Source organism: Physeter macrocephalus, chromosome 20 (assembly GCF_002837175.3).
Source record: "Physeter macrocephalus isolate SW-GA chromosome 20, ASM283717v5, whole genome shotgun sequence".
NCBI classification, from domain to species: domain Eukaryota; kingdom Metazoa; phylum Chordata; class Mammalia; order Artiodactyla; family Physeteridae; genus Physeter; species Physeter macrocephalus.
The window spans coordinates 12,941,648-12,954,241 of NC_041233.1; the positions used below are offsets into that span (position 1 = coordinate 12,941,648).

Genomic DNA, 12,594 nt, shown 5'->3' on the forward strand with positions numbered 1-12,594 from the left:
ATGCCGCGGAGCGGCTGGGCCCGTGAGCCATGGCCGCTGAGCCTCCGCGTCCGGAGCCTGTGCTCCGCAACGCGAGAGCCCACAGCGGTGAGAGGCCCGTGTAACGCACAAAAAAAAGAAAAAAAAAAAAATTCACGAACTATTCTTTGAGATGCAGACGCCCCTTGGGAGAGTCATTAGAAAGCTGTACGTAGCCTAGGGCTGTCTCAGTGAGAAGGGGTATAATGGCAGGAAAAGAGAGCAAGGCAAGCAACTTTTCTCCATCTTTGCCTGTTCTCAGAAACCTGTAAAACTATCCTTTCCTTTCAGTCTCCCTCCTCTTGGATGCAGCTGTGCAAACACATATTGAAGAGCTGCTGTGTGCAAGGCCCTGTACTAGGTTCTGGGGATACACCAGAGACTAAGATTAGGTCTCTGCGTCTGGTGTTTCATTTTGACTTTACGCGGAGAGTAGCATGCACCTATGTAATGTCTGTTTGAAAGGTCAATTGTAAGCAGAGAGATATCAGGCAAAAGGCTGGCTGGATGTTAGGATTTAACAGGTATTTGTAAAATGATAAAATTTCAGGTGAAGGACAATTTCTGCATAACCATCACCACTCCCTTGGAGGACCTGGAGGCAAGCTAATCTCCAAGGCTTCTTTCCAGATCCGTAAAGCTGAAAACTTAATAGTCTGATTTATTTATTACGATGACTAGAAGATCAGGATAGTCCAAAGCATTCGGTGAGAAGAGGTCCTATAGGACATTTCCCCCAATAAAAAATATTCATTCTTGGGTTCTATATATAAGAACACAGGTCACGTTCAAGTAGCTATGAAAGAGATGACCTAATTCCACAGACTTTCACATCTGTCTTCTTCTCCCACTCTGCCACTAACCTGGTTGGGTAAGTCACTCAACATTTATTTGGGCTTTACTTTCTCATCAGTATAATGGAGAGCTTGGACTACAGGTTACTACCCTGCTCTTTGAGGTCTCCGAAATCTGTGGATTTCACTTTGCTGGGGCTTCCCTTAGGCACTGATTTGGGTACAAAGCTGAGGTGAGCTTGACTCTCTCATGATATCTGATGAAACGTTAGTGCTTGATTATATCTCAAACCTATACCTACTGACAATTATTTTTTTTTTAAGAATTTTTAAAATAAGTTTTTATAAATAATGTATCCAAAGATTTTGACCCACTACATAAAGTAAGAATCTCACTCTTTAAGAAAAATATACAGATTTTGATTAAGAATTTAAATTCTGAGAGGCTCAAGCCTGATGTCAAGCCTTTAGATTTCTACTGCTTCAATTCCAAAGGACCAGTGGATAGCAATTTTAGTACACATGATTAGTTTTTTTCCTGGGTCAGACAGCTTTATTCTGCTTCATTAACTCCTTCTGTGCTCCTTGATGGATACTGGAATCTGGTTTCCAGATTTCTGGATTTCCTTTAATAGGAAACTTCACAATCTGGTAGATTGTGATATACCTAACTGACAGTTATATCTAAGTGTACTTAGACTCTTACTTTTTTCTTTTAATATTTAGTGTCTACATTTGATCCTGAAAGAGCTTCTATAGTCCTATCAGAATTGTAAGAAGCTAAGAATTAAATAATTCTTCCCAACAAGGATGTGTCACCCAGTTATTTCGTAAACCTGTTCAGTGGAGTCCTATTTCACAGAGCTGCCTTTTGGGTTTTTACTTTCCATGGCTTAATTCCAGTTCTCATCATGTCCCATCTATAGTTCTTTAAATCTATTACTATAACCCAACCCACTAGAATCCTGCAAGCTAAAGTAACAGCATTATACATTTTTTTTAATTGACAAAATACATTGTATAGGAATTTACAATGTAAAATCATAGTTGAACCAAAGCCAATGGTGAAGTCTCCTGGGAGGGAGGCTCAAATTAAAAGACAACTCGAATCTTAATCTCAATTTTCTTCTTTTTTTCCTTTTTTCCTTCCTCCCTCTCTCCCTCCTTTCTCTCTTCCAATTTCATTTTTTCTTTCTTTTTAGTTACACTGAATTGCAAAACATAAGACTCTACGTGGTACTAGAATCAATAATAATTTTGCATGTATATTAATTTTATATGCGTGTCATGTATTTTCTGGGAAAGAAGAAAGTAGAGAATTAAGGTATTTGTGAATCAGTCTGGCCCTCTGAGGAGCTCTGTTTACCCCTTACCCGTAGAACATGCGGGCTTATCACCTGCTTAAAAATGTCGCTTTATCTCTGCTGTGCTGACACTTCAACCTCTGTTCTACTCTGTAACTTGGCTCCATTGTTCCCTTAGGCCATTAACTGATAACATTTTTAGCCTTATTTTTCTGAAAAATTTTTTTGAGAAATTAATCTAAGTGTTTTTTTACCTATACTAATTTCTCATAGTGGATCAAAGAGAGAAAAGAAGGAGAAAGCAAAGATAAAAGAAAGGAGAAAGGAGGAGGAAAAGAGACTACCTTTGGCACGCTTCTCCTAATATTCCACTCAACTTTTATAATTTAGGATTAAAATTACATTTTCCCATGTTACAAACTCATTCTTCCTTTCTTAAGAAAAACCGGCAGCATATGTTGCTTATTATTATTATTATTTTTTTGTGGCACGCGGGCCTCTCACTGTTGTGGCCTCCCCCGTTGCGGAGCACAGGCTCCGGACGCGCAGGCTCAGCGGCCACGGCTCACGGGCCCAGCCGCTCCGCGGCACGTGGGATCCTCCCGGACCGGGGCACGAACCCGTGTCCCCTGCATCGGCAGGCAGATTCTCAACCACTGCGCCACCAGGGAAGCTTTTAAAAGCTGCTGATTTTCTTAGCACCTGGGATACCTCAAGAACTTACTAGTTCTTATGTAGAGAGATTCACAACATGCTGTGGTTTCATAGAAATAAACATTTGCCTCCATCCATAAGGGCTTAATGAAACAGGCAGCACCAAATCAGCCTACAGTGGCAAAGCCCTGGCAAGACTAAAGTTGTAGGGATCCTTTTAGAATTTAACTTTCAAAATGATTCGTTGCGGGATTTGTAGTAAAATAGAAAATGCTAGTTCATGCAGCAGAGAATGATACAAATATGTGATAAAGGGCTACTGTGGCTTACTAGACCTCATGAAAGAAAAACTTAGGGACATTAGCTGATAGTAATATTAATAGGAGTCAATTAGGTATACATTATAACCTTGGAAATATCTTCATCTTCAATCATAGATTTTTAGTATTTATCATCTATGGACAAAGCAATAGCCCTGTATACTCTGCTTTGATCAGACTATACCTCGAACATGGTGTTCGGTTCCGGCCACCTCAGTTTGAGATGGATACAGACACAATGAAATGTACATAGGAGATTGACCATGATGGTATGGGAACAGGGGAAGGCAGTGCCAATAGTATGCCCAGAGGAAGAAACACTGAGAAGAAATACGAAAAGCATTTTTAAATATCAGAAGGACTGTTACATGAATGAGGCAGCTTTTGCTGTACATAGTGCCAAAGAGATCAGAGCCTGAATCACTGAGTTAAAGCCTGAATCAATGACAAGGATGCTCCTTAAAATGAAGAATTTTTAAAGTCAGAGTTGTTCATATGGAATAGGCAGTCTGGGAATTAGGGAATTCCCATCATGGAGGCATTTGGGCATAGGATCTCGTAACAGAGGTAATTCCAGCACTAGGTGACGGTTGTTCAGACCGAGTGACCTTTAACCAACTCCCTTTCAACATTAAATGCTACAACATTATGAAGTCAAGAGCCATTTTATTCCAACAGCCCCTGGACACATCCATAAAGCAAGGGCTGAGTTTAAAGAAAGATGGATAAAATGAGAATGAAAATTTGCTTCTTCATTTCAAATTCCCAAGCTGAGATCAATCTAAAGGAAATGATTGTCATTTCTAGTTAAACAGCTAAATGAAATATCTTCAAATGAAGAGATTCAAAATTTCTTCTTTTTGGAAATCAGTTATCCACAGGTATAAGGTTGTTACGTAGTCCATTCAAACTTGGCCTCTCATCAATGCAGCTATTTGGGGATATCTTGTTAGAAACTAGCAAATTTTTAGGTCTGTGACTGTCATATCTCATAATAATTTCATTTGACACCACATTTTGTGCGTGTATGCATCTTTGTGAGAACATCACTTTCCTTTTATCTTCTGCACAGGTGAAATTACTCTGAAAATGTTGCATAAGAAAGCAGCGAAATATAATATGGCAGTAAGGCATATTACTCGTAGAGTCCTAACGATGATGCAAATATTATCCACTGGGGGATAAACAGAGGTAAACATATAGTTGATGGTTTACAGAAAAAGAAAGAAAAATGATGAGTAGAAGGCTTTACTATTTATCAAAACAACATTTACAAACAATGAGACAGGTACTTTCAGGTCCCGAAATGACCATCAAGACATTAGCTCTCCCAGGCCGGCAATCCCTGGCTACAAACGCACTTACACTTGGCAGTCATTGGAACTGAAAAAGCTAAAGTGACTTTGGATCAGGTAGGCTTTCCCACTATTTAGGTTTCCAATGAAATCTGGACAAATCAAAGAAGGAACCAGTAATTACAATACAGACAACCCAGAGGCAGAGAAAGACTAGCTGCACTAAGACTGATCCAAGAGAAAAATACAACATGAGAGAGAAAAATGGAGAAGCAATCAGAACACTGTTTGGGAGAGTCACATGATGCAGAAAAGAAACATAAATATAATATAAATTCTACTCTAAGTAAACATTTCATTATTTCAGTCAAAAGGCCAAAATTTGCCATCTTTATCATATTTATTTACTGTAAAAATGCTCGTTTTCCAATGAACAATAAGGATGTCATTCATTAATATAGCTACATAACATGACCTGGTCATACGCACTGATTTTTAAGTGAGGCAGAAAACTAGTAGTTTCTTTTAAGCACATGAAGAATAGTTACAATCATCTATAATCTGTCTCTTTCATGAAATCAATATTGAAAACTTACATTTTGAAAGCAGTTTTGTTCGGGTTGAATTTTCATTATGAGTTCAAGTTCAAAAGTAGCTCTCACTGCAAAGCTTAGAGTACATCTTAGAATGGGCATTTGATCCCTTCCCTTATAAACCCTCTCTTATTAAAAAAATATTTTAGATATGAACATTAATCAGATTTTACTTTCTAGATTTTCAAATGTAAACAATAAAAACAATTTTTCTGCTTAATAGAAACAAATAGTAAGAAAGTAATCCAGATAGTTAGTAACACTTGCATTTTCAAATTGAAAAATGCGTTCGAGGAGAGGGGATTCAAAGAGACTAAAAGAAGACAGTCAGTGATACCAAATACATGTTGTTTAAATGATACATTAATTAATAATTGCAAGATAAAATGTAAAGTTAGTAACTCAAGGAAGGGTTACATTTCAAAGATAAGAAATGGAAGATAAAGCTGGTAGTTAAATTTTATCACAATAAAAATTCGCAAATACCTTCTTCAACATCTGAGATATATTCGCCATCACTGAGCATTTCAGGGGCGTTGGCTTTACGAACTGCATGATGTAAGTGAACAATGTAAGTGTAACAAATGCATACTCTTGATACTACAACGAAACATATTAATGCTTCTAAAAACATTTTGCAATGAATTTTCTTCAGGAAAGAAATACAAAGTCACTCTTTGTTACTACGAACTCAAAGGAGGTTTTCATACCTTCATCATCAGACATGTCAAGAACTTCATTCATCGTTTCGGGAACATTCATTTTGTGCTTCTCTATGACAGTCTGGTAACAAAGAAAGCAGTCATTTTAGTATGAGCAGACATGACATTTTACTGAGACTATTCATTTCTTCCTAAATTAATCTGTTGGTTTACTATGGGATTTGTGTGTTGAATATCTTGAAGGCCCCCTCATACAAAATGACATCAAAATTATGTCTTCGTAGCACTAAGTTCCTCATCATATACATGGCAGAGAACGAATACAAGGTGAAAGAATTCTAGAGGCAAAGCGCACCAGCTTAAAAGCTTTAGGTCCCCAATAAAGCTTTTCAAAGGAAAAAAAGGAGAGAGATACTGCCTCCCTTGGTTCATTGCTATACTTCTTCACGGTCTTCGTGGATCTGCCACTCCATTCCACTAAAAGTCTTAGCTGAAGATAAGCCAAATGATCAGCAAGAAGCATGTCTTTATTGCTTGTGCCAAGCCAGCCCCTTCTCATTTTCCCTTCCTATGTGTATGTTTTAATTTCTAGAATAAATCACAATATTGAGATTCCAATAAATTATATAACTTTTACAACCATGTGTGTGTAGAAAATATTTTAGAGGTAATGCATTTGCAGGATAATTTTAACTGCCACAGAATTTTAAAGAATGGTATACAGTATGACAGAGCAAAGGCTTTACTTGCTCTTTGATGACTTTTCACCTAGATAGATTGTAACCATCCAAAGAACACTGACAGTATTACTTGTTGGAAAATATTAATGACTTAATATGTTTTAGTTTTAAAATGAGTCCTCTTTTAATCTGAGCATATAAAAGACTAATGGTACAAGTCATGTTGAAGTAAAGCATTATTTTGTATTTTTTCCAGCATGTAATACTGTAATTGAACATTTTCAAAAAATAAATATTTTATATTAGAACAGTTTTAGATTTATAGAAAAATTGAGAGGATAGTAGAGAGTGTTCACCCAGTTTTCCCTATGATTAACACATATTAGCATGGTACCTTTGTCACAATTCATGAACCAATATTGATTTATTATTATTAATTAAAGTCTATATTTTATTCAGATTTCCTTAGCTTTTGCCAAATATCCTTTTTCACTTTTAGCATCCCATCCAGGATACCATGTTATCTTTCGTTGTCAATCTCCTTAGGCTCCTATGGCTAAGTTTCTCAGACTTTCCTTGTTTTTAATGACCTTGACAGTTTTGGGGTGAACTGGTCAGGTATTTTGTAGAATGTCCCTTAATTGAGATTCGTCTCATGTTTTTCTCATTGATTAGACTGAGGTTATATGTTTTGGAGAGGAGGACCACTGTGGTAAAATGTCATTTTCATTACATCACATCAAGGGCATATACTGTCCACGATTCACCAGGGTTGATGTTGTACTTGGTCATCTGGCTGAAGCAGGGTTGGTCAGCTTTCTCCACTGTAATGTACTCTATTTCCCCTGCTCTCCACACTGTTTTCTTCCCAGGGAAGTTACTATATTCAGACACACTTGAGCAGTGGGGAATCATGATCTACCTCTCGGAGGGGAAAGTATTTTCATAAATTATTTGGAATTCTTTTGCCTGAGAAATCTGTCTCTTCCTCCACAGTTATTCAATCATTTATCCGTATCAGTATGAACTCATGGATATATATTTTATACTTTGCACTATACCCCAATACTATTTTATTTCTTTTGTTCAAATTGTTCTGGCTTTGGCCATTGGGAAGTCTTTCAGTGGATTCCCGTGTCCCTTTAACACGTCCCATCATTTTGTGTATGTATGTTTATTTATTTATTTACAGGGAGGGCCTTACTTTTTGGCACTACCGGAGGTTCCAGGCTCAACTTGTATATTTCCTGCCCCAGTTGTAGATTTTGTCATTTCTCCAAGGAGCCCTGGTTCCCTCCATTAGAGAATGCTGTTAGAAACCGACATCTGAGTGATAGAAGTACTCTGCTTGTTGCTACTGAGGGAATTTTAAACAATGCAATTTAAATAGCTTAATTCGTATCTTTTGACTATCTGCTTCTAGCCACTCAGTTTCCTCCTCTGCCATGATTGTAATGTCATTAACTAAAGCATCTTTCTCAGAACTGCCATATCCAACATGGCACTCCTATCAAAGATGCAGTATTCTTTTTAAGGCTGCTGAAGAACTGATGCCTGCTTAAGGAGACAGTGGTCGCTGGGGCTTCCATAACGGTGGCGGCTGCACTGTGCTTAGTTAGCTTACGGGCACACACCCCACCCTGAATCCGTCAGCCCTCTCTGAGCTAGATGACAGGCAACTGCAAAGGCAGGGCTGACAAGGTAGTGTCTCAGCTTGAAATAAAGTCTCAAATACCACAGTGCTGGACTAGGTCTTAGGGATTTCAATGGACTCTTTTCTAGTCAATGTGAGCGTTTCATTTGGCGGAAGCCTCATTTACTTCGCCAGGCAAACTGGACCTTCCTGTTAGCATGAGTAGTCTTTTCTCTCTGGCAGGAAATCACCTACCAAGTCAGCTGATGATGCTGAGTGAGAAATGGCAATGACTCCTGTGCACATTCTTTCACTAGGAACCGGAGCCCTAAAACCCTTTTCTCTCAGTCCATTTCCTGAGGCTGTAACTTTACTTTCCCTGTCTGTAACTTTATTTTCTCCTAAAGGCACAGGCTCCGGACGCGCAGGCTCAGCGGCCATGGCTCACGGGCGCAGCCGCTCCGCGGCATGTGGGATCCTCCCGGACCGGGGCACGAACCCGCGTCCCCTGCATCGGCAGGCGGACGCGCAACCACTGCGCCACCAGGGAAGCCCTAAAGCTCTTTTTGATATCAAAGAAACATTTTGAACTTTCCTAACAGGTGAGAAAATCACTGACATTTAATCAAATAAGAGTTATATTTTGAACTATTACACCATCTTCAATTCTCTAACATTGAAATGGAAGTGTCACATATTTATTTCAGTGACTTCAAATCTTTTATAGCATGGTGACACTTGGTTGTTATTTAATACCTTGTCCTTCTCTCCTTTCCTACTCTCAAGAGAGTTACATGGCATATCTATAAAATTAAGGTTAATAAACATTATTTATTTAAACTCTTTTCTCGAGAATTTAATGATAGATTTTAAGATGATGAAATACTCAAGAGGTATATGAAAGCAATATGTAGGAATTTATTTCCATTCCAGCTATATCTTAAAGTTACAAACGTGCCCTGGTTGACAACCATTGCTCTAGTCCATTAAAGCTACTGTTTTCTCTTTTGCAAATTACAACATTTCTCTTTTGTGATCAGCAGGCTGAATTTTTAGTTTCTAAAACCTGTACACAGCCAAATAACTCAGCCGGCAGGTAGCAACAGAGTCCTTCAAGCCATGGTGTTTTGTATGAAGCACTGTATACCCAGACTGCAGACGTGAACTATGCCTTCTTCGTGTTGGAAGGTGGCATATGAGAAAAGGAAGCACAGCTGAAAATTCCAAGTGTTGCAGAGTCCTAAACTGACACTGTACGGACTCAGTCTCGGGCCTGTGTGTTGAGTCATGCAGACAGGAATAACTCAAGGAAACCTCAGACATGGGGCAATATCTGCTCTTGATTCCAAAGTTACCAAATCCTGATGGAGTTCAAAGGCACCAGACGGGGTTCCAAAGAAGTGATTTATCCTAGAGGCTGGCAGCTTGTAAAAATATGTGATGCAGTAAGGCCTCCTGGTAAAGATTTACTTTAAGTTTGAATACAACATCCTATTGTCTTTCCTAGGAAAACTCCAATAGGTGAATGGAAGAGAAGCAAGCGTGGTAGGAAAAACTGATTTGGAGCCTACCTCTAATGTTTCTCTAACAAGGCAAAAATATTTTTACAATAATGATGACAATGGGCCCATTATCATTTGTGAGTTAAAATATTTTAAAGAACCAACTTAGAGTTTTCATCTTTCTTGCATTGCCAAAGAAGGATGTCAAAACATCTCGTTACAAAAATTTTTTATATCAAAATAAAGAAATACATTTAGCTTTCTATGGAACTAAAACCTCTGTAGCTTTTTGAAAGGTATAACTTTTGAAAAGGTATTTTTAGTGTTTTGGATTTTTCTTCCCATCAGAAATGACAGTTTTGCTTTGCTGACTGCCATCAAGGAGGTGACAGCATTTGGAAATACGGTGCTTAGTCTCTGAATGGAGGAAAAAAGGTTCATCTCCCCAAAGCCTGGAAAAATCTACAATCTGAGAACTGGCTCTTGGGGTGACGGGGTTACAAGGTCTGGCATCCACTACTCACAGTCGTGGTCACAGTCTCTTCAGTTACCACCTTCAGGGTGTCCACCACTGAGATGTAGCCAAGCCTCCGGGCAATGGCCAGGGCAGTGTTCCCATTCTGGGAAGAGGGAAACAAGGACAAGGAATTACAAGTCATTCCATGTGTCTCAGCGCCTGTGTGTTTCCACACATTTGCCTTTACAAACGTAAGGCGAGTGTCTCACCAGTCCTTTCCCACTGTCATACCCAAAACGCTGTTTCACTAAAGACAGACCTTGCACAAAACCCACCTAACCTGTCCCTACTCATACAGCAGAGTCTGGGCTGCTACACATGGAATCCAACAGGCTTTTTAATGTTTTATGTAATCAAGGAAACAAACACGTTCTTCTTCTTATGTATGTACTCCCTACTGGGTAGCAGTGGGTTTGTAGTTTTTAAGTGGGAAACATTCATCACATCTCTCTCTCTGGACAACTCACAACAATACAGTTATTGTCCTTTTCCCTCCATTCTACTGAATGCTCTGTTTATGCCTACTAAACATAGAAAGTCAAAAAGCAAACTTGTCCAATAAAAAATGTAAGAAGACACCAGCACCCAGGCCCAGCTCCCCCCTCATCACTTAGCTGGCTGGCCCTTTGATCTTACCACAGTGAGTTCATTGGGGGAGGCATTGTTCTGAAGCAAGACATTGATTATATGCGTGTGTCCCTGTTGAGCTGCTTGGTGTAACGGCGTATACCCATTCTGTAGAAGGAAGGTGGAAGAAAAGACTCTTACTTCCTTGGACACAAGATCAATGACTTGGTAGATACAAAGGACAAAGGAGTTTACCTTTGTTTTGGCATTCACTTTTGCAGAATGCTGGAGCAGGAAGTTAACAATCTTGATGTTTCCATAGTGGCAGCCCACATGTAGCGGTGTGTATCCCATCTGTAATTATATATATATATATATATTTTTTTTAAAAGAAACATCCTAAGTATACTTTCAGTAACAGATATCCTAAATAGAAGCAAAAGTGTTATTTAACCTTTCTTAACGAGGCAGAAAGAGTTTTTTTCCCTATATAAAACAAATGTCATTGATAATTCTCAGAGCTAATCTAAGGTATAAATAACAATACCACCTCACATGGAAATAGTTACTAAATATCCCAAAGTGCTCGCTCTAGCATCGGCTCATTTTATTCCCATAAAAACTTTTCAAGATAGGACGAAAAGATGTAACAACTGACAGCCTAGACAGAAGGATCCAGTGGCTTCTTGCAGAGGGTCAGAAGCGTGCTCAATGGACAGACTTGGACTAGCATTTATTCAACACTCTACTCTCTAAAAGCATAAAATTGAGGTTAAAAAATGTGAAGTGGTTAAGTGATCATGAAAGCAGTAGATGATGATCAGAATGCATGACAGAGATAGGAAGGATAGAAACACTGAAGCAGGAGAGGCTGGTGTGAGTTCAGAAGGTCTGCGATGTATGAACTTGATCTAGGAATAGATGCTCTAGTTAAAGTCTTCTGCCTACCTAGCTAGAGCCCCACAGTTTGAAAACCACTCATTCAGACAAAGCAATGGATTGCTTCTCCAATTAATATCCACTGACCCCTGAGGGGCTATAAATTCCATCTATCAAAAAATATATCATGTGTGTATGTATATATAGATACATACACACACACATATATATTCTAGATAATTATTTTTTTTAAAAAAGATATTCCAGATATTTTTTCTAGATGGCCATAATGTAACAGACTCCACCACACAATTTCAGTGCCCATGGCCAATCTCTGTTTACGATGACACTGGCAGCACCAGATCACTGAAAGGCAGAGCACAGACTTTTAATAATATTTCTAAATGGGCATGGGTCAGGGGTCCATGTTTTCCAGTGTCTGCATCTCGTATATGATGGCATTAATGTGTCTTTATGGTGACTCTGTGCTACAGACTGAATGTTTGTATCCCCTAAAAGTTGTATGCTGAAACCCTAATCCCAGTGTAATGGTATTTAGAGATGGAACCTTTGGCAGGTAATTTGGTCATGAGGGTGGAGCCCTCATGAATGGGATTAGTGCCCCTATAAGAAGAGAAAGGAGACAGCCTGCCTCTTCTCTTTTCTACCTGCTACCAGCACCTTGATCTTGGACTTCCCAACCTCCAGAACTCTGAGAAATAAAGGTTTGTCCAGGCTATAGTATTCTTGTTATAGCAGCCTAAACTAACTAAGACACTCCAGCAAATGGGTGTATTTGAATTTGAAAAGGGGACGTCTGGAACACAACTGATTGTGGAAGGTGAAGACACCTCAGCAGGGATGTGCTGCCCTAAAAGAACTGACTCTGGTTAGATTCTAGTCCATGAACCGAACTGTAAGTGCAGCCACACTGACCAGACCCTGCTGATAAGCTCACCGTAACCACATGTATATGAGTCTGACGTAGGACCCCTAAAGCTGCTTCATGCACGATGAAGGGTATCCCATTTTGGGGACCAGAATTCACCTGCCTGCTTTGCAGGGTTCTTTCTTTTTTTTTTTTTTTTTTTCGGTACGCAGGCCTCTCACTGCTGTGGCCTCTCCCGTTGCGGAACACAGGCTCCGGACGCGCAGGTTCAGCGGCCATGGCTCACG

The 12,594-nt window shown here is 39.2% G+C and overlaps 1 protein-coding gene across 1 annotated transcript in view; it reads right to left on the reverse strand.

The window, feature by feature from the left end:
* The window catches only part of ANK3 (ankyrin 3), a 353,292-nt gene that overhangs the window by 120,187 nt on the left and 220,511 nt on the right, over positions 1-12,594 (reverse strand). The window contains exons 19-23 of the mRNA XM_055081155.1: positions 10,795-10,893; positions 10,609-10,707; positions 9,980-10,075; positions 5,689-5,761; positions 5,465-5,527 (exon numbers count right to left, since the gene is read on the reverse strand). Coding sequence (XP_054937130.1) covers positions 5,465-5,527; positions 5,689-5,761; positions 9,980-10,075; positions 10,609-10,707; positions 10,795-10,893 — 430 coding nt within the window. The remainder of the gene's footprint in view (positions 1-5,464; positions 5,528-5,688; positions 5,762-9,979; positions 10,076-10,608; positions 10,708-10,794; positions 10,894-12,594) is intronic.